Raw genomic sequence first — 25,487 nt, forward strand, 5'->3', positions numbered from 1 at the left:
GTGCTGGGCCCCGGTGCTGCCCGCCGTGCTGGGCCCCGGGCCGGGCCCTCCCCGTGGGGCGGGCCCCCGCTGAGCCCTCTTGTGCTGCTCTGCACGCCGGCGTGAGGGCTCTGCCGTCCAGGTCCGGAGCGCCCTGGGTGGGACGGAGGGATGCCTTAACGCACGCGGCCTCTGGCAGGCTCTCTGGGGACACCAGCGCTCCACCCGGAAGGCGGTGGCGTTCATTAGGATGGTAATGTGGTTGCTGTCAGAGTTGTGCAGCGGGTCACGGTCTCTCTCCCAGAAGGAAACCTGAATTCCGCCTGACCAGTCTCCGCTCTAGCTCTCCCCAGCACGGTGTAGCCATCTGAGCCTGGTCTCTTCTGGCTGTGGGGAAGCAGAATGCATCCGTCAGCCGTCCAGCAGGGCCCAGGCCTTTCTGAAGTGGTTGGCTCACCTCGCTGCTGAAGCTGTGTGTGACCAAGTCTCCACTGGAGATGGGGGGTTTCGTGTGGCTGTCTGTCTCTGAAAGCGAGGGAATTCAGTTAGGCTCACCTGACTTACTCTGCTCTCCTGCCCCTTTCAAGACTCTCTGTGCATCCACCAGGACTGTTTGGTTCGTGTGACAGCTGAAATCCTCCTGTAGTCACACAGTTCTACTGCAGCACATAGTGCCCAGCTGGGCAGCAGAAAAAACCAGAAACAAAGCAAAACCCTAGCACAATATCTGTCCAGTGAGCTAAAGATTGCACATGACTAAAGAGACCTTCTCTTCCTTTCCTTTAGTTTCTTCGCTGTTCACACTGTGGTAGAAGAATGTGACTTTATTTGTGTAAAGCCATGAGCAAACACAAGACGGAACATCATATGTTACCTGTGTTATAGCAATTAAAAACATTGCCTAAATGTTGCCTGTCTGAAAATGTAGGGTCTTTTGGCAGAGCAGTTAGCTGCCTCTCAGAGGAGTTGCTCTTTGGTTTACTACGCAGCTATTTTTAATGTGCACATTCGCTTACTCGGCTTGCTGTTTCCTGGTTTTCTGTTTATACCGCCGCTCACCAGAACAGTACCTGAACGCTGTGGTATTGCAGCATTGGGGCACTTTCAGAGGAGCACGTTACAATATGGAGGCAGAGCAGGCATACATCTGCACGGCTGTGGCTCAGCATTGCTTCTCTTGCCCCCCTCGGTGAACGAGTCTTGAGGCAAAAGCATAAAGGTTCCATTCCATATACCTTGGCCTGGACGAGCTTTTCCAAAATACGGTTTTATCTGTATTGCATGACGTTCTCTTTTTTCTGGTGCTTCCACAGGGTGTGGGTTGCCTTGCACGAGCAGATGTGTTTATAGCGCTCCTGGAATGGAGAGAGGGAATGGCTCCATTTACAGGTGGGAGCTTGGAGCAGAAGGTTGGCTAGGGATCACAGAACTGCCCTGAAGAAACAGTTCCAGATAAACCAAGGATTTCTTTCTGTCTGTGTCTCCTGTGGTCGGGTGCTTCTTGCCGTTCCCAAATCTGATTTTCGTGCTGTTTTCCCCCAGCCCCCCAGTGTAATGGCAGAGTTATTTGAGGGAGGGTTGACTTTGGCTGGTGACAGCAATTGCTTCGTGCTGGCTGGGAGGGTTTGTTGGAGGAGAGCAGAGCGGAGGCAGGCCCTGCTTTTTCTCCACTGTCACTTCTGTTTTAGGGGAGCAATGATGAAATGTCAGACAACGAAGAGGAGATCGAAGAGAAATCTGCGAGTGAAGGGAGTGACTATTCCCCTAACAAAAAGAAGAAGAAAAAACTGAAGGACAAGAAGGAGAAAAAACCAAAACGGAAAAAGAAGGATGAAGAGGAGGATGACAACGAGGATGGAGCTCTAAAGGTACTAAAGATTCCTTTACCCTGAGCTGGTGCTAGAGCGTAAGACCTCGGGGTGCGGCTAGATCTCTGCGAGTTACCTCATTCAGAGCCAAGCCATGTTTTCTGGCCATTGACCTTGCGCTGGTGAATAATTTCCCTTTGTTTAAAGCACAGCAGCATAAGCAAAGTGCACCCCGGCAGGCTGGGGATTTAGCCACGTGGCGATGTGCACTCACAAGTCCTCACGGTACCTTTCGCAGTGATGAAGCCAGGGTGTTTTACTTTGAGGTCGGAGACCTAAGTCAGGTAGCTTGGATCTTCTGCCAAACGGCAGCTTCTCAGTCTGAGGCAGCTTGCTTTCTTGGGTCGTCTGCCCGCATCCCGCCAGTAACAGATTCATCGTGTCTGTCCTCTGAACGCGAGGACAGAGCGTGGCAGAGCAGCTTGTGCTTAGAGAAGGTGGCCTGGGGGTTTCATGAGACGCTTGTCCTGGGTTTGGCGAGGAAGAGATTGCGAGTGAACGACTGGGAGAGGAAAGGCTGTATTTCACTGTTATTTATCTTGTGTGCAGAGGAAAATTGAGTTTCTTGGAGACGTGAAACCCGCCAAGGCTTTGTGTTGTATTATGTGGTATGGGGAGCATTTGGATGGTGCCATGTTAATTTGCTTCTTGGGAGTGTGCGAAGCATTAGTTTATTAAGCACTTGTGCATGCTCTTTTTTACGTCATGGAAGCAAATCCCTGCGTGTCGCTACTAGGGAGAGCGTTTGATATGGAGCACATGACAGACCCAGCCTTGCGCTGCTCGTCTGCAGAGCTGCAGTCGTTTACATTAATGATGTCTCTCTGTAAATCTGCAGGAGCCCAAGAGCTCAGCCCAGCTGATGGAAGAATGGGGCCTCGATGACGTAGATTACATTTTCTCAGAAGAAGATTATCATACTCTGACTAATTACAAGGCTTTCAGCCAGTTTCTCAGGTAGGAAACTGTAGGTCTGGACGGGGCCTTGGGTAGTGGTTGAGATTTGGGCGTTGCTCAGTCAAGTGGCTGAAGTTGTGAAGTAAATTCTGCATCGCGAGCTCCTTGTTGCTTCTCCCTGCCTGACTCAGTCCTCAGGACTCCATCTTAATTGCAGGATTGACTGGAAAACAGCTGAAGTGTTTCTCTCTTCTCTCCCTCTCTCCAAAACCCTGTTTTTTGTGTGTGCTTATTTGAAAAGTTTCATGAGAAAAATTGAGTAACAATAACGAATTTTTGCTTGTACTGCGAGCCATTCAAAACACAACAGGTATTTCAGGAAAAGGCAGTCTCTGAGGAGGTTTAAGTGTGCTCCTTTATGTATAGTTACTTGTTTAAGAAAGCTCTGGTTTCTGCTGCCTTTCCAGTGGAGCTGCTACCACAGCAGCAGGCCACAGCAGTGGGCCACAGCGACCTGCTGCTGTGAGGCATGCACCACCATTTCTTAGGCTGAAGTACCAGCACACGATGAGCAGAAGCAGACGCGCAGTGAAGCGTTTCTATTAACGTGTGGTTTTCCCTCTCCCCTGCCCTGCAGGCCTCTGATCGCTAAGAAGAACCCCAAGATCCCCATGTCCAAGATGATGACCGTGCTCGGTGCCAAGTGGCGAGAGTTCAGTGCCAACAACCCGTTCAAGGGCAGCTCGGCAGCAGCGGCGGCAGCAGCTGTTGCTGCAGCTGTGGAGACTGTCACCGTCGCCCCGCCACTTGCCGCCAGCCCCCAGCAGGCTGCCTTGCCCACTGTCATCAGGAAGGCTAAGACCAAGGAGGGCAAGGGTAGGTGCCAGCTGTGGTGGGCTGAGCGGGGGGTCTGCTCTCACTGGCAGCGTCCGGCCCGCCTGCCGGGCCTGCAGAGCTAGCCAGCCACATCTTCAGGCTGGCAAAGGTGGGAAAGCTTCTCCAGGCAGGAGACATGCTTCAGCGAACTGGGCAAGTGAAGGTAGTGCCAGAGGTGTGTCTGCAGCTCCTGTTTCCCTTGCAGAAGTCCTAGAGGGGGCTGTGGTTTGTGAACCATGTTAGATCACCCTGGCAGCCTCTGGACCTTCTGGACTTTTGGCAGTTTGTGGCAATTAATGCTCACCTTCATTCTTATATCTTAAATAAGTGATTGGGCCATGTATTTCTGTGCCATCTTCTGTCATGGGGGATTCTGCAGGGTTGTAAAGCCCTCCAGAAACCAGCAGTATCTTCAGAGTCCGGTGTCTAAGCTGAAGAGGATTTGTAGGTTAGCAAGGCTAGGGCAGAGGTGCGTTTGCAAAGCAGGTGTGGTCTGGCCAGATGAACGTGCACTGTTTGGCGGTCGAGCCGGGTGCTCTGTTTCTGAGATGGTAAGGAGTTCAGTGATGGAAAGGCACTGGCAGTAAGGCTGCAGCTCTGTTTCAGAATAAAGGATTTATTCTCCTGGCAGTTGGGTGAAAGGCGTCTGTTTTCAAAGCCCACTTGCAAGGAGTGAGCCAACCATATAAATCTGCAGTAGCTTCTCTGGAAATAGTCTGATTTGTATGGAAAGAGTCTCTCTCTTGCTGTCAACATTTCCCTGTTTCTGATGGTAGATCGGTGCTGTTTTCCCCACGTTTGGAAGGGGCTGTGCAGAACACTGTAGAAGCTGGGCAGTAGTGGGAAAGGGAGGGGTCTCCCTTTGTTAGTGCTGCGTTCCTCCTCAGGAAGGTTGCTGTTCCACTTGTGCAGTCGTCAGTTCCTGATGCCTCGAGAGGTTTTGAACAAGAAGCTCAGAGCTGGCAGCTGACCAAGAGTGCAGCTTGCAGCAGCCTTCCCGCGCGGTGGGCAGTGTGCAGCGTTCCTGCCTCTCCGTGGCCGCCTCTTTTGTCCCCGCCTTGCAGACCCCTAAGTCCCTATTTGGTATTCGCAGCCCCGTGGTCCGTGGGCTGTAGTCCCTCTCCTGGATCCCAGGGCAGATGCTTTCCTCCCCTGATTCTTCACAAGTGCTGGGTCTGGGCTTGCAGCCTTTTGCCCCAAAGGACGTGCTCTGTGGATCGTGCTAGCTGCTGCCCTGCTCCCCGTGGTCCCCAGTGCTCTCTCATCTTCCCTGTAAATCCTGTGCTGGGGGTGGGGGGTGATTTGGGGGACAGCTGTTTGTAGAGTACCAAACAAGTCTTCTGTTTCTCCAGGTCCAGGTGTGCGGAAGAAAATCAAGGGCTCCAAAGACGGGAAGAAAAAAGGGAAGGGGAAAAAGATGGCAGGCTTGAAATTCCGGTTTGGAGGAATCCCCAGCAAAAGGAAAAAGGGCTCCTCTGTAAGTGTGCACCGCCTCTTTCTGCAGGGGGCCTTCGGTGCGGTGGGCACGGCAGGGAAATGCCGGGACAAGCCCTCCCCTAGAAGCCTCCCTCGTGTAGGGGTGTCACAGTCTTGTTCATGCCCCTCCACGAGGTGCCAGTCTCCGGTCAGCACATTTCTTCATCCCTTTGATAGAGAGCTGTGCCCAGGCTCAGATTTGTAAAGACATTGTGCCTGGGCGTGATTTCTGCTAAAATCATATAATCACATTTACTTTCAGTGATGAGGTTGGTAATGCCATCATTTCAGGTTTCATTTGCAAAGGAATTCTTCAGGGCTTGCACTCCAGCTGAACCGTATGTCAAAGAGAATTATCGAATGCTTTAATCACGTTAGCATAGCCTGCCTCCTGGCATCTGTGATCCCGCAGCATAGCCCAGGGGTACCAGAGCTTCCCGGTAAGAGCATGGCATCAGGGCTCTGCTGCAGTTTGTGTGCCATGCTCTTGTCAGCTCATGAATATCAGGTGTGTTTTAAAGAACAGCAGAGCACTTTAAAGAATAAATCTCTTAAATAACTATTGAATAAGGGTGGAACTCTTGTAGGTCTTGATAATATTGATCAAAATTCCATTAGTTCACCCTTATTGGAGCTCACTGACTCTCTAGTTCTAGTTGACATAACAAGTTGTAAATGACTTTGTGCATCAGAGATTGAAGCGAAAGGAGCAATCCGAGGCAGCCACTCGCTGCTGCACTTTTTCAATCACATGTCACAGAAGATTCATCCCATCTCCAGGTGCACTCTAGATCTATGCATTTGCATTCCTGAAAGTTACAAAGAGCTTGGGCTTGCTCCTGCAGCTGGAGCGCTAAGCACCCGATTAATAGTCTCCAGAAAAAGAATTCAGACGTGTTGTTATGTTTTGATGCCATTGAATGCCAGGCCTGTTTAACTCCTTTTACGTTATAAGGAAGGTCAAGCGTGAATGCCTACATGCATGCACACAAACAGGCTGACACAAGCTGAAACGGGTGTCGAGAGAGAGGGAGCAAAGTTCTGCCAAGCAGTGGAGAAGGGGGCCCCTGACTGCCCAGGAGTGGGAGTAGGGGGTTGTCCCCCCACGTGTCTCTGTTTCGGGTATCTGCGCCCACGATAACATTGTCACAGCAGCAGGGTGTTGCAGCTGGGCGATGCCTGATGCCTGTGAGATGCTGAGACTTTCCCAATGTGCCTGGCTAGCTGCACTGTGCAATATGTCTGCGCTCTGTGTTAGCGGGCACGGCAAGCTGCAGGGGAAACCCGGAGCCCACCTCTTGTCAGGGACTTGGCATGTTGATTTACGTATTTTAAACGTGCTCTGAGATTTGCTCAGTGATTGCACTTTGATGGTGCTGTGAACTGGACAAGCTGCCACCGTGCTGAGTAGTGCAAGGTAATTGCCTTCAGGCTCTAGTGACAGTCCAGATCTACGCTGATTGATTGCCTGGCTGGGACATCGATCTGATAGAGGAGATTTCCCTGCTTCCTAACGCCTTGTGACACACTCCTGTGAACCCTGTCTGTTGGTGCCAGGAGCGCGTTTGCCATGCTGTCATCCCTGCTGCTCTGGCTAGTCGATTCATGCAGAAAGGAGGGCGCCCTGAGGAGCTCAGCCGCTGGTCGATGATCCCACGTGGGTTTATGTGGGTCTCTGGGGGTTTGTTCTGCTGCAGAGTGGTGTTGTCTGGGAGTGACCGCTGGGATGCCAGTGCTTGGACTGTGTGTGCTCTGGTTTTCCCCTCTGCAGAGCGAAGAGGAGGAACGGGAGGAATCTGACTTCGACAGTGCCAGCATCAACAGCTCCTCAGTGCGCTCCGAGTGCTCGGCTGGCCTGGGGAAGAGAGGGAAGAGGAGGAGAAAGAAAAAGAGGAGTAGGCCATCCTTTGTACTCTGTTCCTGTTCTGTTTGGATTTCCCTCTTCAGATGGTGCTTTCCTGGCCTTGGCAGCTCCAGGCTGTCTGGCGCTGGCTTGGTGGGAGAGGATGTGCTTGTGCTTGTCTGTGTGTGTGGAGTGCGAGGTGCTTTCTTGGTGTCCAAGCCCTGCTGCTGGTGGGCTCGTGCCTGCAAGAAGGCAGTGAGCGGATCCCACCACGGGGTGCCGGCTCACCCCCACAGTGCCAGCGGAGCAGCCCGGCGGCAGGGCTTTTCTGTCGATCCGCAGTCAGCTTTCCCTCTGGGCCTCTCTCTGGCCATCAGCCACTGCCTGGGGCTCCTCTCCCCTCGAGCCAGCTCTGTGTCACCACTCAGAGTTGCTTTGGGAGAGCCGTCGTTGCGCTGCTCTGTCTTGCCGCGGTACCGTGGCTCGCAAAGCCCACCTGCCCCGTCTCGCTGCCTGCTCGCAGCCCCAGCCACCCCGGGTGGCTGAACCCCTTGCCTGTCCCAGGACCCTACCTGCTCTTTGGGCGCCGGGGCGCGTCACGGGCGGCGTGGGCAGCTGGCACCCTGCTGCCCTGCCCTGATCCCACCAGGGTTTGTCCTATAGCAGCCAAGTTCCAGAATTTGTGGGGCTTCCAGGGAAGTGATTTTCTGAGGAGCAGCCCCTGGAGAGACATGGCTTGTGGCAAGCTCCCAGCGGAGTAGGACAGGCTGCGGGCAAGAAAGCGTTAAGATGAGGGACTTTTTGTCTGCGTGAGATATGCAAACAGGCAGCAGGGAGGTGGTAGATCTGTGGTAGCAATGTAGGAAGAGGGAAGTGCGCGAACGGTGGTGGAAAGCATCTGTTGGGATCTCCCAGCGGCTGTGTGGCCATGTTTGTGTGTGTATTCCTTCATCCCTTTCCTCGCAGAGGGCTGCGGGTGGATTCTGCACGATAGCACCTCCATCCCCGCACTGTTGTTGAGAGCAGCCCCCCTGTGCCGAGCTGCCCCAAGCCCTGCTCCAGCTCCCAGCACCAACAGGGGCTGCCGGGGCCCAGTGCCGCCCTGCCCGGCTTCCCATGCCATCTCTGCCTCCTGCGCTGCTGCAGGACGCGTGCTGCCTTTCTACCTTGCGTCCTCGTTCGGACAAGTGCTTCAGATCCAGGCGCATCCTTTGGCTTCGTAGCTTTGCCGATGGGTTTTTGCTTCCAAGAAATGGAAGGGCGGCTTCTGGGCTGGGGGACGGTTAGAGCGTGATGCTGGCCAGCCTCCCTGTCGGTTGATGAGGCAGGGCTGGCCGGCTGGCTCCACGTCTTGCGTGTGAAGGGTGTCGCTTCTCCTCCCGGCTTGTTGCTGTGCAAGGGCCCTCGTGCTGGAGCTAGGCAGCTCCTGCCGCGTGCTGGAGGAGCAGAGGGTCGGAGGTCTGCGCCGGGAGTTTGTGGCAGAGCTGGGAATTGAGACGAGCTGTTCCAGTGCTTGCAAGGCCTTGTCCCTCCCTTCCTCTTCCTGTCCACGCTGACTTGAGAGAGCTCCTGCCTCTGTGCCAGTGAGCACCCAGGAAGAGCAGAGTAGTCCCAGGAGAGGAGTCCTCCTCCTCTTCCTCGGCCGTGTCACCCTTGCATGGTGCGTTTGCAGTTGGTGGCGCTGGTACCTGGGGAGGTTTCTCTGACTGGCCTCCCTTGCAACCTCTCCAGGTTCTGGCATTCTCCATTGAGAGCCTGAAGGAACCAAAGGATGATACAGTGTGGAGAGAGAAAGAGAGACAGAGGTGAGATGATGCTGTGTGCAAAGATGAACTGTGGTGCTGAGGGACAGAGAGGTAGGGGGACGTAACAGGAGGGGTCCGAGGCGAAACACTTTCCTTATTTCCTTAACTGTATCGTACAGGAGCAAGCGTCCCGTTCCCTCCCGGGAGAGCAGGCAGCTCTGCCGTCCCTCTGACTGTACGCCTGTCCCTTGCTTGCAGTCGAAGAAGGGGACGGGTACGAGACAGACCACCAGGACTACTGTGAGGTGTGCCAGCAGGGAGGGGAGATCATCCTGTGCGACACCTGTCCTCGCGCCTACCACCTTGTCTGCCTGGACCCCGAGCTGGAGAAGGCCCCCGAGGGCAAGTGGAGCTGCCCCCACTGCGTGAGTGGGGTCGGGGCCCCGTGGGTGTGGGCGGGTGGGTGGCTGGCGGAAACCCTCAGCGTTACTCTGGCTGTGCTTCCCCAGGAGAAGGAGGGCATCCAGTGGGAGCCGAAGGAGGAGGAGGAGGAAGAAGAGGAAGGTGGTGAGGAGGAGGAGGATGACCACATGGAGTTCTGCCGGGTCTGTAAGGATGGAGGGGAGCTGCTGTGCTGTGACACCTGCCCGTCCTCCTACCACCTCCACTGCCTGAACCCGCCGCTGCCGGAAATACCAAATGGTGAATGGCTCTGCCCTCGCTGTACAGTGAGTGTTACCAGCATTCCTCGCCCCGTCCCTGCTCCCATACCTGCCCAGCCCGGGAGCAGGTCTCCCAGCCGCCACTGCCCCTTGTGCCCTCTCCCCGTGCCGTGCTGCAGGGCCGGCGTCCTGCCCTCTGCCACAAACCCCCTCCCTGGAGGAGCATTGCTGCCGGTTGCATGCACCTGAGGGCCCTGGACGGCTTTGCCTCCTGCGTGGTCTCCCCGTGGGGATTGCTGGCTGGCGGCTTCCCTGCCAGTTTTCAGATGGGATGTCAAGCCCCATTTGATGCATGGCCTGTGTAGAGGTGCCTTTCTTGCCTGGTGGCAAGACCCGTCCCTGCGGGGGATGCAGCAGTGTCACAGACACTTCTTGGGCACGCCTGCGCTGGCCAGCCTCCACCCGCCCCACGCACCCTCACTGCCTCCTTTCTGCCCGCCCCGTTAGAGGTAACAAATGAGTAGCTCTGCCCAGGACCTGGGCAGCGCTTTGCCTGTGCCTAGGGGCAGTGGTGGTGTTTGCGGGGTGAGATAGATGCAGCCAGGGTCTGGGACCGTTCAGGTCACCCAGTTTGCCACGCTTGGCTCCTCACGGCTGGGGGTGAATCCACGGTCGCTCTCCACCCTGGGCTTTCCCTCTGGCAGCAGCTTTCAGCACAGGCTTCCTGGAGCCCTGGCCGTGCTCTCCCTGCCGCACCTGGACGGCTGCCGTCTGCTCGGTGTTGCGAGACCCCTGCTGCCCTCCAGGTCTGCCCTCCTCCCCGCGGTCCATGACAGGGGCTCACCTTAAACTCTGTGCTCTTGCCTGTTTGCTTTTTTTTATCCCCAGTGCCCTCCCTTGAAGGGCAAAGTCCAACGCATCCTGCACTGGGCCTGGAAGGAGCCACCGGCCGCCCAGCTCCTGCCCGTGCTGCCCGCCCCAGACGCAGAGCTGGCTCTCCCCCCGCCGAAGGTGCTGGAGGGGATCCCGGAGCGCGAGTTCTTCGTGAAGTGGGCAGGCCTCTCCTACTGGCACTGCTCCTGGGTCAAGGAGCTGCAGGTGAGCCAGCGCATTGTTGTTGTCCTCGTCGTTGTCGTGCCCCTGCCCAGCCCACTGCCCCACCGCCCGTGGGCTGAGCACGGCTCCCTCCTGGCGCAGCTGGAGCTCTACCACACCGTGATGTACCGCAACTACCAACGGAAGAACGACATGGATGAGCCGCCGGCCTTCGACTACGGCTCTGGGGACGAGGACAGCCAGAGGGAGAAGCGGAAGAACAAAGACCCACAGTACGCCAAGATGGAGGAGCGGTTCTACCGCTACGGCATCAAGCCTGAGTGGATGATGATCCACCGCATCCTGAACCACAGGTGAGGAGCCGTGTGCGGGGCGCGTGAACGGGCCATGGAAAGGCAAGTGCCAGGGTGCCTGAGCCCCTGGTAGTGCTGGCGCTGAGCGATGCCGTTGCAAGGCAGGGAGCGAAACAGCAAGGGTGAGCCCTGCTGCGCTCCCCGGGACCCCTGTGAGTTCTGCAGATGAAGCTTTGAGCAGTGGGTCTGTGCTCTCTGCGGGTTTTCCCTTCGTGCGCAGCTCTCACATGGACAGTTTACATGGTTAGCTGAGCCTCTGGGACTGCCTGCTGCGGGATTTCTGTGCTCGGCTGAGTTCTTCCCCCCCCGGGGCCGGGGAGTTCTTGCCATCCTTCTGCAAAGCCAAAATCTGGGGCTGGTGGAATTTCAGCTGCTGGCTTGTTTCGAGGTTTCTGTCACCTTGGAGGTTTGTTCCCGAGGTGAAGCCAAGGCCAGAAGTGAATCGATGCCTTCCTTATTTTCATTTCTGCTACACGGCATGTTAAAAATAGAGATAGTAAACTTTCCCAAAGGCGGATGCACAGAGTTGTTCCACTCTTCTCAGACATATTGTTTGGGTCCCTGTTACAGCCTAATCATTCTGTAAATTTCTGCTGTGACCCGGTGATGGGTCTTGCTTCCATCAACTGTGCCCTGCGGCTGCTGCCACTCACCTAAACTACTTTGGAACAGCAGCCTGTTCCCGTGTAGGTCATTTGTTCCTCTCAGAAACCATGCGCCCCCTCTGCACTCATGTCAAAGGTGAGGCACCAGCAGGGATTTGTGTACTACTCGCACCTGAGAGGTACGTTATCCCCGCTTACCTCCCCTGATGCTGATACGGATGGTGCCCAAGGAAAGGAGTTTGAGCAGGTGCCTGACTCCCTTACGAAGCCTTGACATTTGTGTTTCTTTTCTGTGGAAGAAATTTCCTGCGTATGAAATGTGCTGTGCAGATGTTTTTTTTACATCGAGCGGCTAGAGACACCTTTTTGTTGAATTTCTATGTTTCAAGTGGCAACTCTGCTTGAAGGCTGCTTGGCAGAAAAGAAACAAAGCTGCCTGGCTAATTTTCATGCGACCTTTACATTGTCTGCTAATAAGGCAAGGGTTTTTTCCCTGTAGGCATATAATCAAGACTCGGTAGTGTGTTTATTCATTTTTCAGTGTAAGCAAAACTTCATAGAGCAGTGAATGCTGCAGGAGAAAGAGGGTGAGTGCTGGAATTCATCCAGTCCTGGTAAAACAGGAAAACAAGGTTGTTCAGTGGAATGGAAGAGCAGCCTTTAAAGCTTAATGATTGAACACACACAGCAGATTAATAGGCATTTCTGCTGGAAAGTGTCGATACTTTCTTTATGTTTTTCTACCTCTGCTTGGATGTCGTGGTCTTGTAGGTAAGAGCAGAGGATGAAGCATCCAGTTTTGTGGAAGCAGGTTATGGCTAGCTCCTTCCCAGGGGTTGAGTGTCATTTCACTGACAGGCTTTTCGTGCCCTGCGTTACAGCTTTGATAAAAAGGGAGACGTCCATTACTTGATCAAGTGGAAAGACCTGCCGTACGACCAGTGCACTTGGGAGATCGATGAGATAGACATCCCATACTACGAGAACCTCAAACACCTCTACTGGAACCACAGGTACGAGCCAGCCAGGTGGTGGATCTGCAGCCGGGCTGCCGCAGCCTGGGAGAGCCAGGCAGAGCTGGGGCAGCCTGCGCCGGCGTTTGGGACAACCGGGGACTCGTAGGTGTCCCCCTTTTGAACATACTGGCACCACTCGCAGGGACCTCTCTTCAGAGAGCAGTGGCTGTGCACTTTTGGAAAGCTGGCCCTCCTGAAATGCCATTTCAGGGCTGCTGGGAAATCCTGCCTACCTGTTGTTTTCCAGCCTGTGCTCCCCTTCCCCTGCGTTTATACTGCCAGGATATTTGTGGTCTCACTGCACTTCAGGGCGGCTCCATGGCGCTGCTGCCTGTCTGTTTTGGGGGAAAACCACAGTACTATAATGAGATTGCTGTTCTTCATTTTAGATGAAGTTGCGTGGACTGTTGGGAGGGGAAAATTAACACTCTCTGAGTGCCTGTGCTAACTGGGCCAGAAAAGCTCCCGTGGGGAAAAGGCAGTGGAGTTTGAGAGGCGTTTCTGTCCCTCAGTTTGGGGACTGGGAGAGGAATGCCCACCTGCCTTTTCCTGATGCGCACTGGCTGTTGCAGGGAGCTGATGCTGGGGGAGGACACGCGCCCTCTGAAGAAGCTGAACAAGAAAGGGAAAAAGCTGAAAGAGGAGAAGCTGGAAAAGCCTCCAGAAACGCCTCTCGTGGATGTGAGTGAGAATGGTGGGGGCAGCACAACGGTGTGTGAGCCCAGAGAGAGGGAGGCCACCCCATCCTGTTACATTTTTCTCCTCTAGTTCCTTCCCATCTTTTTTCATTCAAAGCTCTGGGGTGGCTTCGCTGTGAGGAGCCTGAGGGCTGTGCTGTGCTGGGGACCATGTCTCCATCTCTTTTGGGGCTGTTAGGTGTCACAAGGCTAAAGAGGGATGTGCTTGGCCACAGAGAAAGGAGGGGGAGTTGGTTCTCACTGCTTTGCGTTGTCTCTCTCTCTTTTCAGCCTACAGTGAAGTTTGACAAGCAGCCGTGGTACATCGATGCCACGGGAGGCACGCTCCATCCTTACCAGCTGGAAGGGCTAAACTGGCTGAGATTTTCCTGGGCCCAAGGGACGGATACAATCCTGGCCGACGAGATGGGGCTGGGGAAGACTGTGCAGACTATTGTGTTCTTGTATTCCCTGTACAAGGAGGTGAGTGGAGCATCCAGCAGTCCCCAAGGTGGCTGAGAGCTGCTTGGTACAGGGAGAACAGCTTGGACTTTGTCTCCCTGAGCAGGGCCACTCGAAAGGGCCGTATCTGGTCAGCGCCCCTCTCTCCACCATCATCAACTGGGAGCGCGAGTTTGAGATGTGGGCACCCGACTTCTACGTCGTGACCTACACGGGGGACAAAGAAAGCCGGTCGGTCATCCGGGAAAATGAGTTTTCTTTTGAAGACAACGCCATCCGGAGTGGAAAGAAGGTCTTCCGGATGAAGGTGGGAGCTAAGTCTGTGCCCTACCCAGTACTTTAACCATCAGTAAGAAGGGGAGAGAGCAGAATTCGACCTGGAGAGGGAGTTGGTTAGGTCCCTAATCAGGTGTTTTCCAAAGAGGGAAGCTGGCACTGTTTGCAAATGCAGGAGATTTGTGCTGAGCTTTAAAGATTTCTGCCAGACCCTTTTCTGTTTCTGTAGTCCCCTACTTGGTTCTAACATTCAGACGGGTATAGATTTTCTGCTGGCACGACTCATGCCTCAGCCCTGCTGCTGGTGCTGTGCAGTACAGTGCAGGCAGCCCCCCATTTTCTCCTTGGGTCCCGTTGAGCAGCAGCAAAGGTGGAGGCCGTCCCATTCCTGGCTCTCTTATCCAGGCTTTTCTCTCCCTCTGCTCCTCCAGAAGGAAGCCCAGATCAAGTTCCATGTCCTGCTCACCTCCTATGAGCTGATCACTATTGACCAGGCGGTGCTGGGCTCCATAGAGTGGGCCTGTCTGGTGGTGGATGAAGCGCACAGGCTGAAGAACAACCAGTCCAAAGTAGGTAGCAGATGTTTGTGACTGATTTTTGTGGTGCGGCTCGTGCCACAAAGATACGACACCCCAGCACTGGCAACCTGCTGCTACGTGCTTTCCTCCCTGAGAGGCAGAAGATGTCCTCACCTCGCACAGGCTCTGTCTGGGACCCGCGTTTCGGTGGATTTGCTCTCTTTAACATCCTCTGGCATTAATAATCCTTCAGCAGTGGAAGAGGTGGCAGCCTCGCTGCCTGCCTGGCAACCTGACAGTCCTTTGATGGGCTGTCATGGAAGGGAATTGATCCCTCTCCTTCCTCTCCCCTTTACCTGAGGCTAATGCAGCCTCTGGCCCCTGGGACCTTCACACAGTCCCCAGCGCAGTGTGAGGCAGGCGGTGTGACCCAAGGACATTCAGGATTGCTGCCTGGGCTTGATGGGGATGGCTCAGAGCAGGACATATAAGCTGTGGTGTGGTCTGCTCTGTGTGCCTGGTGGCAGGGAGAGGTCACTGCTGACTCCCCGTGTGCGCAATCTGCAGAGTCCCCAGATGACTAGTCGGCTCCTCTGAGCTCTTTTCACCTAACCTCATTTCTTTTCCCAGTTCTTTAGAGTATTAAATAGCTACAAGATCGATTACAAGCTGCTGCTCACTGGGACTCCGCTCCAGAACAACTTGGAAGAGCTCTTCCACCTGCTCAATTTCCTGACTCCCGAGAGGTTTAAGTAAGTTGCGCTAGTTCTCCGCTCTGAAAAGGGAGAGCAGTCAGGACCTGGTCTCTTGCTGGCCAGCGGGGTGGCTCAGCAGAGGTTTTCCAGTTTCCCAAGGCTCCTGTCTGTGTGGGGGTGCCTGGATCCAGTTACTGCTGTGCCAGTGTCACTGATCTGCGCCGGCAGGCAGATGGCAAAGCACATGGCCCCCATGGTTTGTCATAGCAGCTACACACGCATTTTATGTAACCCCAAATTTATTCCCGTGGACTACTACTTTTTGGGTCCTGGGGGTAGCTATTGCCTTGCTATCGGCCAGGAGAGTTGTGCGTGAGGAACTGAAACCTGCTTTTTCCCTCTCTCTGAGGAGACAGAGGTACTTTGGGCAACTTGTTCAGACCTCGTATTGGTGCATTTAGCGCAAATTTCCCCTCAGCCATCAGTGCGGCTCCTCAGTCTGACTTTTGCTCTGCTCGGATACAGGCATGGGAGCGTTACCTCATCGTATACCATGAGAGCTCTGCCCTTGTTTCTAAGTCATAAAGAAACAGATATCTTTGCTCTTGCGTGTCCCATTATTGCTCAGCACTGTGTGGTTCTGGCTGCTTTCACAGTAACCTGGAGGGGTTCCTGGAGGAGTTTGCAGACATCTCCAAGGAGGACCAGATCAAAAAGCTCCATGATCTGCTGGGTCCCCACATGCTGCGGCGGCTCAAGGCAGATGTGTTCAAGAACATGCCGGCCAAGACAGAGCTGATCGTGAGAGTGGAACTGAGCCAGATGCAGAAGTGAGTAATTCCAGCGCAGCTCCCCCGGGGTGGCTGGCTTCCCTCACCCCGCCTCATCTGCAGCATGGTGGGGCGTCAGGGGAGTTCGACAGGTCAGAGACACCCCACTGTCCTCAGGCCTGCTGCAGGAAGAGCTGGAGCGCTTTATGTCTCACTGGAGAGTGTGTTCAGCCTGGTTAAATTGGGCTCCGTGCAGTCCTGGCTGCTCAGCGGGAAGCATTTAATGCATGGCAGGCTGTCAGCGTGGCTCTGCTAGTTCTGGGGGGCACAGAGAAAACACTGAGGCTGAACCCACTTCTCCTGTTCTCGGCACCGGGGCACCAGGCTTGCCTGGCGTCAGTCTGGAGCATCACTGCTGCCCCAGGGGATGCTTGCTCAGCTCCGTTTGTTCTGGGCTGACTTGCTCAGCTTCAGCAGCATCTTCTGCCAAGATTGGGGGATTTGCAGGGAAGGGCATGTCGCTTCTTCCCGGCACGTTGGGCAAGGCTCAGTTTACACCCAGCAGCGGGGAGCGTTCCTAGCCACTGTGCCCCTGAGTCCATCCCACTTACAGGGGCTGTGGTATCCACAGAGCAATTGAATAAACCCAGCCCCGGGCTGAGGGCGCTGAACCGTCGCTTTTAAAAACGTCCAAATGTCCCTTTTGAAGTGACGTGAGTGGGGTTTAATTCGGTGCTGTCCTGCTTACGCCAGTCCCACATCTGGCCGAATTACAAGTGTGTCTGTCCCATGCCTGTTCCTGCAGGAAGTACTACAAGTTCATACTGACGAGGAATTTCGAAGCCCTGAATTCGAAAGGTGGTGGGAACCAGGTCTCGCTGCTCAACATCATGATGGACCTGAAGAAGTGCTGTAATCACCCGTACCTCTTTCCTGTGGCGGCGGTGGTACGTCAACTGTATTTGCACCGTGGAGACATTTCTCAGAATATTGTGTGTAAGCCGTCGGTGGGGACTGTTTCCATGATCTTGCTTTGGTTAATGGCTCAACATCAATGGACCTGAAGAAGTGCTGTAATCACCCGTACCTCTTTCCTGTGGCGGCGGTGGTACGTCAACTGTATTTGCACCGTGGAGACATTTCTCAGAATATTGTGTGTAAGCCGTCGGTGGGGACTGTTTCCATGATCTTGCTTTGGTTAATGGTGTGGGTTTTCATGCAAGTGGTTTCATACAAGGAATTTGTCTTTGAAATGCATGTGAATTTCTCTTTGAAGTTAACGAGTGTTGTCCTCCAAGAGGCTAACCAGGATGCCTTCACAGGAGGCCCCGGTTCTGCCCAATGGATCCTATGATGGGAATTCTCTGGTCAAATCTTCTGGGAAACTGATGCTGCTCCAAAAGATGCTGAAGAAGTTACGGGATGGGGGTCACAGAGTTCTGATCTTCTCCCAGGTGAGCGTAGGGAAGGATTAATAATAAATACATTTTTAAAGGATTTTTTTTTTGTTCTGTATGAGAATTTTGTGCTAGGAACAGATAGAGATAGGTGGAAGAGCTGGTGACAGCTTATTCCCCAGATAGCGTGGCAGCTGTGGCAGTCACAATGGATGGACTGTGTCCCAGCTCTCTCCTGAGGGACTCCCTGTAATATTTAAGACCTCTTTTTATCTATGGATAAAGAGGAGATAATAGTGATAGTGCTCCCCTTCGGGGAGGGCCGCTCAGACACGGTTCCCTCGTGCTGGCAAAGCTGCCCCTAGAAGATGAGACGTGAGTGTCACTCCTCTGGCAGTTGCCTGTCGGCCGTATTCTGCCGTTGGCGGTACTGCCGCCACCTTGGCCTCTGGGCTGCGGGCACGGGCCTGGCCGGGGCAGGGCAGGTCCCCGGGGTATGCGAGGGGAGGTGGGGAGCCGGGCCGTGCAGAGCCGCTCGTGCCAGGGTCGCCTTGCCCTGCAGATGACGAAGATGCTGGACTTGCTGGAGGATTTCCTGGAGTACGAAGGCTACAAGTATGAGCGGATAGACGGGGGCATCACCGGCGGCCTGCGCCAGGAGGCCATAGACAGGTTTAACGGTACTCGCGTTTCTGCCTTGCCGAGGAAAGGGCGCGGGGTGGATTTGCAGCACGCAGCCAGCAGTGGGGTTGCCTGGCTGTGCCCGAGAGCCCCAGCTCACCTGCAGGACAGGTGGCGTGGGGTTGCCTGCGCATCGGTCGTGCCGCGCTGTCAGATCCAGCTTCCTGAGGCACAGCACGGGCTGCTTGTACTGCGTTGTTAAGCCCCTGAGTTGTGTCCCACAGTGAACCCGGAGCGTGCCAACGGCAGGCTGCTTAGTTTGAGGGACTCCGGCATTTCCCTTCAAGGCCTCAGTAGACGGCAGAGCTTCCCCTTCGGCTCCGGAGCTGCATTTTCTCCAGTAACTGGTTCCCAGGGAACGATGTATTTTCACTCCTTGCCTTCCCTGCCTGTTGCTTGTTGGCTTAGACTGACGGTTCCCCCTGTTTTATACTTAAAGCGCAGTACTGCACCTTTCTGCGTAAGCCGTGCTCCTTTCTGTCTCACCGTTTGCCACCTGTGGGTTTGTCTTTCTCAGCTCCTGGTGCTCAGCAGTTCTGCTTTCTCCTCTCCACCCGCGCCGGCGGTCTGGGCATAAACCTTGCTACGGCCGACACAGTCATTATTTATGATTCTGACTGGAATCCCCACAATGACATCCAGGTTTCTGACTTTTCCTTTTCCTTCCCGTATAGTAAGTACCTTTCTGGCTCAGCCCTCTGTTTGCAAACCCCGCACAGGGAAGTTGGTCTCTTCTCTCGAGAGCTGCCGACCCTTTCTGCAGGATTTATGGGGCGCGTTTCTGCTCAGGAGCCCCTTCCTGCATCCACCAGCCTCACCCCGGCCTGTCTGTGGTGTGGGAGAGACCTGGCACGTAAAACCAGCTGTCTTCCGCGGGCTTCTTGCTTTCTCCTGCTGCTTGTTCACAACCAGGTGTCCCCTCCTCTTTTGGGGAGCTTCCACTTGCGTTTCCAAAAGCCCGGGGCGGACCCTAGCTAGGGACTGACCGCCAACGGGAAATGGCAGCTGGAGCGGGCAAGCAGCCAATGCCTCTGAAAGTAATGGAAAAGTGAAGAGAAATGTGTATCCCTCCCATGCTCCCTGGCTGGGAGACGGTCCTCTCCAAAGCTACATCCACTGTTGCCGTCCGTTTGTGCCAGCGTTTCCTTTCCCTGGGTCCTAGGCAAGAGGATGTGCTGGTGCAGGGGGGTGAAGGAGCCGTCACGGGCCTGGTGAATCTGCAGCCGGAGGGTTCCTAGGGGGAACGTGTCCTTGCTGCCTGCCTTCAGACCCCTCAGTTAGGGGCCTACGTGGGGAAGCTGGCTTGCCTGCAGTCAGTGGAGGGGGCCAGCGCATTCAGGTTGGCTCTGAGGAGCCCCTCTCGCTCCACCGCCCCGTAGCAGCCTGAATGCTGAATTCAGCCTTGCCCTCATGGTGCCTTTGTGCACCCTGGAGGAGTGAGAAACTCAGACCCCTCGGCCGGCACAGTGTGGTGCCGCCCTCGACAGCTTCGTTCTCTGCCCACAGGCATTCAGCAGAGCTCACCGCATCGGGCAGAACAAGAAGGTGATGATCTACCGCTTTGTGACCAGAGCCTCTGTTGAAGAGCGCATCACCCAGGTGGCCAAAAGGAAGATGATGCTCACCCACCTGGTGGTCCGCCCGGGGCTCGGCTCCAAGTCGGGCTCCATGACCAAGCAAGAGCTGGATGACATCCTCAAGTTTGGGACAGAAGAGCTCTTCAAGGATGATGTGGAAGGTGTGGTCAGGAAGGCGCTGGGGATGTTCCATGTGAGGTGGAGCCCTGTCTGAGCTACTGGGGCTCATTCTCCTCTTCTCACGCCCGCAGGCATGGTGTCTCAGGGACAGCGGATCACCATGCCAGATGCTGTCACCCCTTTCTCTGACACGCTGTCAACCAAAGGGGGTGCAGTGACTCCCGGCATGAAAAAAAAGCACGGTGGCACCCCACCAGGTGTGTAGCCCCCCCTTGTTGGGGCGACCTGTCCCCCTCCCTGGCCCTGTGCCCAACCTGAGCTCGCCTGGCTCTGGGAGCAGGCTGTCTCCGGCACGGTGATTTGTGCTTCCATTCCCCTCGCTTTGCCCTCCAGGTGACAATAAGGACGTGGATGACAGCAGTGTGATCCACTACGATGATGCTGCCATCTCGAAGCTTCTGGACCGAAACCAGGATGCGACTGATGACACGGAGCTGCAGAACATGAACGAGTATCTCAGCTCCTTTAAAGTGGCCCAGTATGTTGTGAGAGAAGAGGACGGTGTGGTAATGTGATTAGTATCATGTCTTACGATCGCACCTCTTTGTACATCCCTCTGTTTGTGTTTCTTCCCCTCCCTTTCCTGTTCTTGCGAGTGTTTCGGTGCGGGGCAGGACTCCTCCCTGCTCTCTATCTACGACTGCCGTAGATTGTTCCAGACCTGGGGGTCCCGGGGCTGATGGGACTGGCTGCAGGCAGAGGAAGCACAGTTGTCTTTGTCCTGTGCAGCTCACAGTGCAAGCCGGGCTCTGTCCCTGTTGTCACAGGACCTCATTTCGATCAAAGCATCCGTAGGCACCTTCTTCTGTTCTTCTGAAGGCCCATGCACCCGGGCATGGTGCTGCTTATGTACCGCACTGCTGTTGTTTGTTTTCCCAGTAGCTGACGGACTTATTTCCTTCATCTGTTGATGAAGCGGATAGTAGACTGCTGTTCTGGGAGGCCTCTGCAGATCTGTAGTTTTTCCCTCGATGTGAGCGTGGGCACTGCAGGGCACTGCAGGGCGGGATGGATGGTAGCGTTTGGAGGAACTCTTTCTGGGTGGGAGGTTGTCTTGGCCCTTTGGCAACCTTGCACCGAGGTCAGTATGTTTGGGCAAAGAGCCAGGAGCCAAATTCCAGCCAGTGGCTCGGTGTTCTCCCTCCCTCTTTCCCTGGAGTGCCGTTAGACGACAGGCAGTGGGGCGATGCGGGCAGGTCTGTGGCTGCCCGATCTCAAGCCTCTTGTCTCTTGCTTTGCAGGAGGAGGTGGAACGTGAGATCATCAAGCAAGAGGAGAATGTGGACCCCGACTACTGGGAGAAGCTGCTGCGGCACCACTATGAGCAGCAGCAGGAAGATCTGGCCCGGAACCTGGGGAAAGGGAAGAGAATCCGCAAGCAGGTCAACTACAACGATGCCTCGCAGGAGGACCAAGGTACGGCTGCGGCCGCTCGGCTCCTGGCCGGGCTTGGGGTGGAGAGCAGGCCCTGCGGGCTGGCCCTGAAAAGCTGCACAAACAGGTTCCCTGATAGACATACTGGCTGCGGTGTGGTTTGCTTGGCGTTCCTCTGCAGTTTGGTAGACTGCATGGCTCTGTGTTTCCCACATTCCTGAACTTTCCAGGGTAGAAATTCTTCAACGATTTTTTCTTTTTATTTTTTGGTCTGTAAACTCTGTTTTTGCCAGAAGAATTTAGGAAAAACATGTCTGTGGGCAAAATATTTCAAATTGGGTTTTTTCTGTATAGGAGAATACTAATTTTGGAAAATCTGAGAATGTGATTTCCTGCTTGTTGTGTCCTTCTCTCTCGCTGCCCAGTGGTGGATGCCCGTTGCAGCTGCAGGCAGACTCTCGCCTGTCCTGCATGTCCCTCCTGGGCAGGGTCCCACTGCTCGGGCACTCTTCTAACCTTGCCTCCCTTGCGGTCTGCAGAGTGGCAGGACGAGCTCTCTGACAACCAGTCGGAGTACTCCATTGGCTCCGAGGATGAGGATGAAGACTTTGAAGAGAGGCCAGAAGGTCAGAGTGAGTTAATGCGTTTGATACTCCACGGGATTTTGCTCTGCGGGAAGCCCCTGGCACTCAGGTGCAGCAGAAACATCTGGGTTGGAGGGACTGGCGTGCTTCTGGGCCTCCATTCAGGGGGAGGCATCCCCACTGGCCTGCCAGGTGAGGAGATTCCCGGGGCAGGGATGGCAACCGGCTCTTTCCATCACTGGCCACCGCAGGACCTTGCTCTGGTCCTCACAGTGGAAGGATGGGGACCACAGGAGGAACAGGTATGGTAGCCCCTTGTCTGGTAAGGGCAGAAGAGCGTCCCGGCTTGGGAAGGCCAGCGGGATGGGTGGAAGGGACTTTGCAGCCTGGGCTGCTCTGCCCGGGTTCTGTTCCCGTTGGGAGGGAGTGCAGGGAGCTTGAGGCACGTGAGCACTTTGGCCGTCTTTCCTCGCTGCCTGGGCCCATCCATCACTGAGGCTGCTTGACTCTAGGTGGCAGAAGACAATCCCGGAGACAGCTGAAGAGCGACCGGGACAAGCCTCTCCCTCCTTTGCTGGCAAGAGTTGGGGGGAATATCGAGGTGAGTGTCAGCCTCAGCCAGAGCACGTCCGATGCAGTTGTGCCAGGGCTGCCCTGGGCTCGCGGGCTGGACTCCTCCGTGCTGAGTCGCCAGCACATTAGTCCTGGTCCGGCATGCCTGTAACGGCCGCGAGGCTCCGAGATGCCAAACGCTTCCGAGGCCGCATTGTGATCCCAGGAAACACCTCCGCTCCCTGCAGGTTCTCGGCTTCAATGCCCGCCAGCGCAAGGCTTTCCTGAACGCTATCATGCGTTGGGGCATGCCGCCCCAGGATGCCTTCAACTCTCACTGGCTGGTCCGGGATCTGCGAGGAAAGAGTGAGAAGGAGTTCAGGTACAGGGGGTCCTGGGCAGGCAGGGCGAGTTCTGTCCTGGGTTCTGGTTGATCGTGGTGAGCACTTAGCTCGCATGTTCAGGACAAACTCTGATCACCCTGTTGTCTTGCCATCTCTGGCCGTGCTCCCCAGGGCAAGGCAGAGGCTGTGCTGTGACAAAGCCAGCTGGGCAGCAGTAGCCCGAGTGCTTGCACACTCCCACCGAGGTTTCTTTTTGGGGAGGCCACGCCTGTTTCATTTGAGAGGGCTGCTATTGTTCTCTTTATGATAGGCTAAATCTTAGCCTGGGCATGAGACTGCCCTCACCCACGGGTGAAAGCAGACGGTGTGGGTGCTTGGCTCAGCAGGGAGTCCGTGGGCCAAGCTGGCCTGAGGTCTGGCTTTCCTTCCGCAGGGCGTACGTCTCTCTCTTCATGAGACATTTGTGTGAACCTGGGGCAGATGGTGCCGAAACCTTTGCGGACGGCGTTCCCCGGGAAGGGCTGTCACGGCAGCACGTGCTGACTCGCATAGGAGTCATGTCACTAGTAAGGAAGAAGGTGGGTGACTAAAACTTTAAATGTGCCCTTTCAGGTATGTTCTGGAGGCTTGTGGGTTTCATTGGCTGCTGAATGCCTCTTGCGAGGGATCCCCTACTGAATCTCCCAGGCTCAGTGCACATCCATTTTTGACCGGGCTGGAAATGTCTCTGCTGTGTTTGACTTGATGGTGTGCATCTGCCCTAGGTCCAGGAGTTTGAGCATGTCAATGGGAAGTACAGCACCCCAGATCTGATTCTCGAGGGCCCGGAGAGCAAAAAGTCCAGCGAGATTGTGTCTTCAGATCCCAACACCCCTGTCCCGGCCAGCCCAGCACACATGCACATGGGACCTGTGGCCCTTGCGGGTAGGTGTGCCTACAGGCTTCCAGGGGATTGTGGTTTTGGTCTGGCTCGGGAAGGGAGGTGGGCCAAGACACCAGAAGGTCTTGCAGGTGTCTGCCTACCCTGGCAGTGTGCGCAGCCCTCTGGGGCCCCCTTCAATAGCTTCCTTGCTTTGCTGTTGCTACAGACAAAACAGAAACGCAACTTGGGTTCCAGGAGGAAAAGGACCAAGTAGAGCAGAAGTTCAGGAAGGTGTCCGACAGCCAGGTAGGGTGGCTTCTTTCAGCATCTCCTCCGGGAAGCCTTCTCGTGGCCTGCCCAGAAACTTGGAGCTCTCCCCAAGGAAAGGGCAAGGCCGGGCTGATCTGGTGTGGGCACTTTATGTTAAGGTGCCTGCGAGTGCCGAGAAGGTGGAAAGCGAAGAGCACCCAGAAATCTGCGACAGCAAAGAGAAACTGAGGGAAGAGAAGCAAGAGGAGAGTGAAAAGGCTGAGCCTTCTCCTGAGCCTCTGGTGAAAGGTGAGTCTCTATGGCTCAGGCGGACGCGATCCCCGTGCGTGGGCTCCCCTCTCAGCCATGGCTGGGACTTCTGAGGGGCTGTGGCACTCAGCAGTGACACTGGTTTGCGCTGGAGAAGTTCTGCAGCTGAAGTTGTGTGGAGACCAGGGCGTGCACCCTAACAGCTTGGGATGCGCTGGTGCTCCTGATGGGCGGGCTTTCCCTCTGGTGGGAGGCTCCTACACTTGCACCTTGCTTAGGTCTTCCTCTTCTCCAAATCACAGTGGGAAACCTGAATGTTGCAAGGTCTTGTGGCAATTCCTGAAAAAACCCAACAATTCCAGATTGTACATTATGAGAAGTGCTCACTTTGGGGGGCATTTTCTGTTCCTAGCAATATGTTCTTCTGGATGTCTCAAGAAAGAGGGAAAACTAAATAAGTTTTCTTGATAAAATGCAGAAGAATATTCTGTTAGAAGTTTTTTGAACACCTTGAACGTACATACAATATAAACACTTTAAAAGGGAAAGTCTATCCAGACAATAAGTTGTTGTTCCCTGAAGAGCGTTTTGCATGTCAAGCTTTTCTCATAGTCCCGTTCCCTTCTGCAGATGAGGGGATTCAAGAGAAAGAGAAGCCTTTGGAGAAGCCGGAGTTGAACAGCAGCCCAGGGAAAGGGGAGGACAAAGAAGTCAAACCAGGTGAGGCATGAGGAGGCTTTGGGGTGAGAAATGGTGTGAAGGGTCTCCAAAGCAAGGCAGGTGCCTGGCGCAGAGGCGAGGGAGTGTGTCCGTGGGGCGATGGCGAGGACAGCCGTCAGCACCCGCAGCAGCTGGTGCTTGTCTCCTGGTGATGCTCGGGAGTCATGGGCGGGAGCAAGACCCTGTTATGGTGGGCTCTGCCTGTGCTTGCCGTGCAAACAGTAGGACCTGCTGGAAGAGGCAGATGGTCGGCTGCTGTGGAGCAGAGAGCAGGCTGGTGGCTTTTCCAACAGTGGCTTTAGCGAGGACTTCCTCTGGCAGCTGATGGGGCAAGGATGACGCTGGTTGGTCTTTTGGCAGAGTACGGTTAGACAGGTGCAATTTCTTGTGTTTGCCAAGCAGAGGATGCCAAGGCAGAGGAGAAGGAGCAAAGCGAGGCTCAGCAAAATGGTGACAAAGAGGAAGAGGAGGATGGAAAGAAGGATGACAGAAACGTGAACTTCAGATTCATGTTCAACATTGCTGACGGTGGCTTTACAGGTAAGAGCAAGAGACGAGGCATCGGCCGCTCCTGCAGAGCTTCTGCACAAAAGCTCTGAACCTGTGCAAGAAATGCGAACCATGTAAACAGACTGCAGATGGGACGGTGCTTCAGCCTCGCAGCAGGGTGTCTCGGTTTTGCGCTGTGCCCATGGCCACCCGGGAAATGTCATCGCTCGCCCTGCCTGATGCGCTGTGCCATGTCCCCGGCAGCCCTGCTGCCTGACCGGGCTGTCTCGCTTCTGCTTCCGCAGAGCTGCACACGCTGTGGCAGAATGAGGAAAGGGCTGCCATCTCCTCTGGCAAGATCTACGACATCTGGCACCGCCGACACGACTACTGGCTGGGGGGGGGGGGTGTGGTCTGCCCCCTGTTTTTTGGGG

At 55.1% G+C, this 25,487-nt stretch overlaps 1 protein-coding gene across 3 annotated transcripts in view; it reads left to right on the forward strand.

The window, feature by feature from the left end:
* CHD5 (chromodomain helicase DNA binding protein 5) overlaps positions 1-25,487 on the forward strand; it is a 32,353-nt gene that overhangs the window by 3,203 nt on the left and 3,663 nt on the right. Inside the window, exons 2-35 of one of the 3 annotated variants that reach the window (XM_019470735.1) lie at positions 1,668-1,847; positions 2,686-2,804; positions 3,382-3,620; positions 4,973-5,097; positions 6,868-6,991; positions 8,943-9,109; positions 9,194-9,412; positions 10,235-10,444; positions 10,544-10,755; positions 12,242-12,373; positions 12,949-13,057; positions 13,345-13,536; positions 13,622-13,822; positions 14,223-14,360; positions 14,940-15,061; positions 15,661-15,834; positions 16,580-16,721; positions 17,097-17,228; positions 17,734-17,851; positions 18,370-18,494; positions 19,359-19,590; positions 19,681-19,806; positions 19,943-20,115; positions 20,851-21,025; positions 21,523-21,615; positions 22,080-22,168; positions 22,368-22,501; positions 22,897-23,041; positions 23,228-23,387; positions 23,552-23,631; positions 23,754-23,883; positions 24,475-24,564; positions 24,967-25,104; positions 25,359-25,428. In XM_019470735.1, the coding sequence (XP_019326280.1) occupies positions 1,683-1,847; positions 2,686-2,804; positions 3,382-3,620; positions 4,973-5,097; positions 6,868-6,991; positions 8,943-9,109; positions 9,194-9,412; positions 10,235-10,444; positions 10,544-10,755; positions 12,242-12,373; positions 12,949-13,057; positions 13,345-13,536; positions 13,622-13,822; positions 14,223-14,360; positions 14,940-15,061; positions 15,661-15,834; positions 16,580-16,721; positions 17,097-17,228; positions 17,734-17,851; positions 18,370-18,494; positions 19,359-19,590; positions 19,681-19,806; positions 19,943-20,115; positions 20,851-21,025; positions 21,523-21,615; positions 22,080-22,168; positions 22,368-22,501; positions 22,897-23,041; positions 23,228-23,387; positions 23,552-23,631; positions 23,754-23,883; positions 24,475-24,564; positions 24,967-25,104; positions 25,359-25,428 (5,000 nt within the window). In that variant the 5' untranslated portion in view covers positions 1,668-1,682. Of the gene's footprint in view, positions 1-1,667; positions 1,848-2,685; positions 2,805-3,381; positions 3,621-4,972; positions 5,098-6,867; positions 6,992-8,670; positions 8,745-8,942; positions 9,110-9,193; positions 9,413-10,234; positions 10,445-10,543; positions 10,756-12,241; positions 12,374-12,948; positions 13,058-13,344; positions 13,537-13,621; positions 13,823-14,222; positions 14,361-14,939; positions 15,062-15,660; positions 15,835-16,579; positions 16,722-17,096; positions 17,229-17,733; positions 17,852-18,369; positions 18,495-19,358; positions 19,591-19,680; positions 19,807-19,942; positions 20,116-20,850; positions 21,026-21,522; positions 21,616-22,079; positions 22,169-22,367; positions 22,502-22,896; positions 23,042-23,227; positions 23,388-23,551; positions 23,632-23,753; positions 23,884-24,474; positions 24,565-24,966; positions 25,105-25,358; positions 25,429-25,487 lie in introns of those variants that run through there. The other 2 variants (XR_002086123.1, XM_019470736.1) reach the window with 2 other exon arrangements.

This window comes from Aptenodytes forsteri, unplaced genomic scaffold, assembly GCF_000699145.1.
Source record: "Aptenodytes forsteri isolate BGI_AS27 unplaced genomic scaffold, ASM69914v1 Scaffold16, whole genome shotgun sequence".
Classification (NCBI taxonomy): domain Eukaryota; kingdom Metazoa; phylum Chordata; class Aves; order Sphenisciformes; family Spheniscidae; genus Aptenodytes; species Aptenodytes forsteri.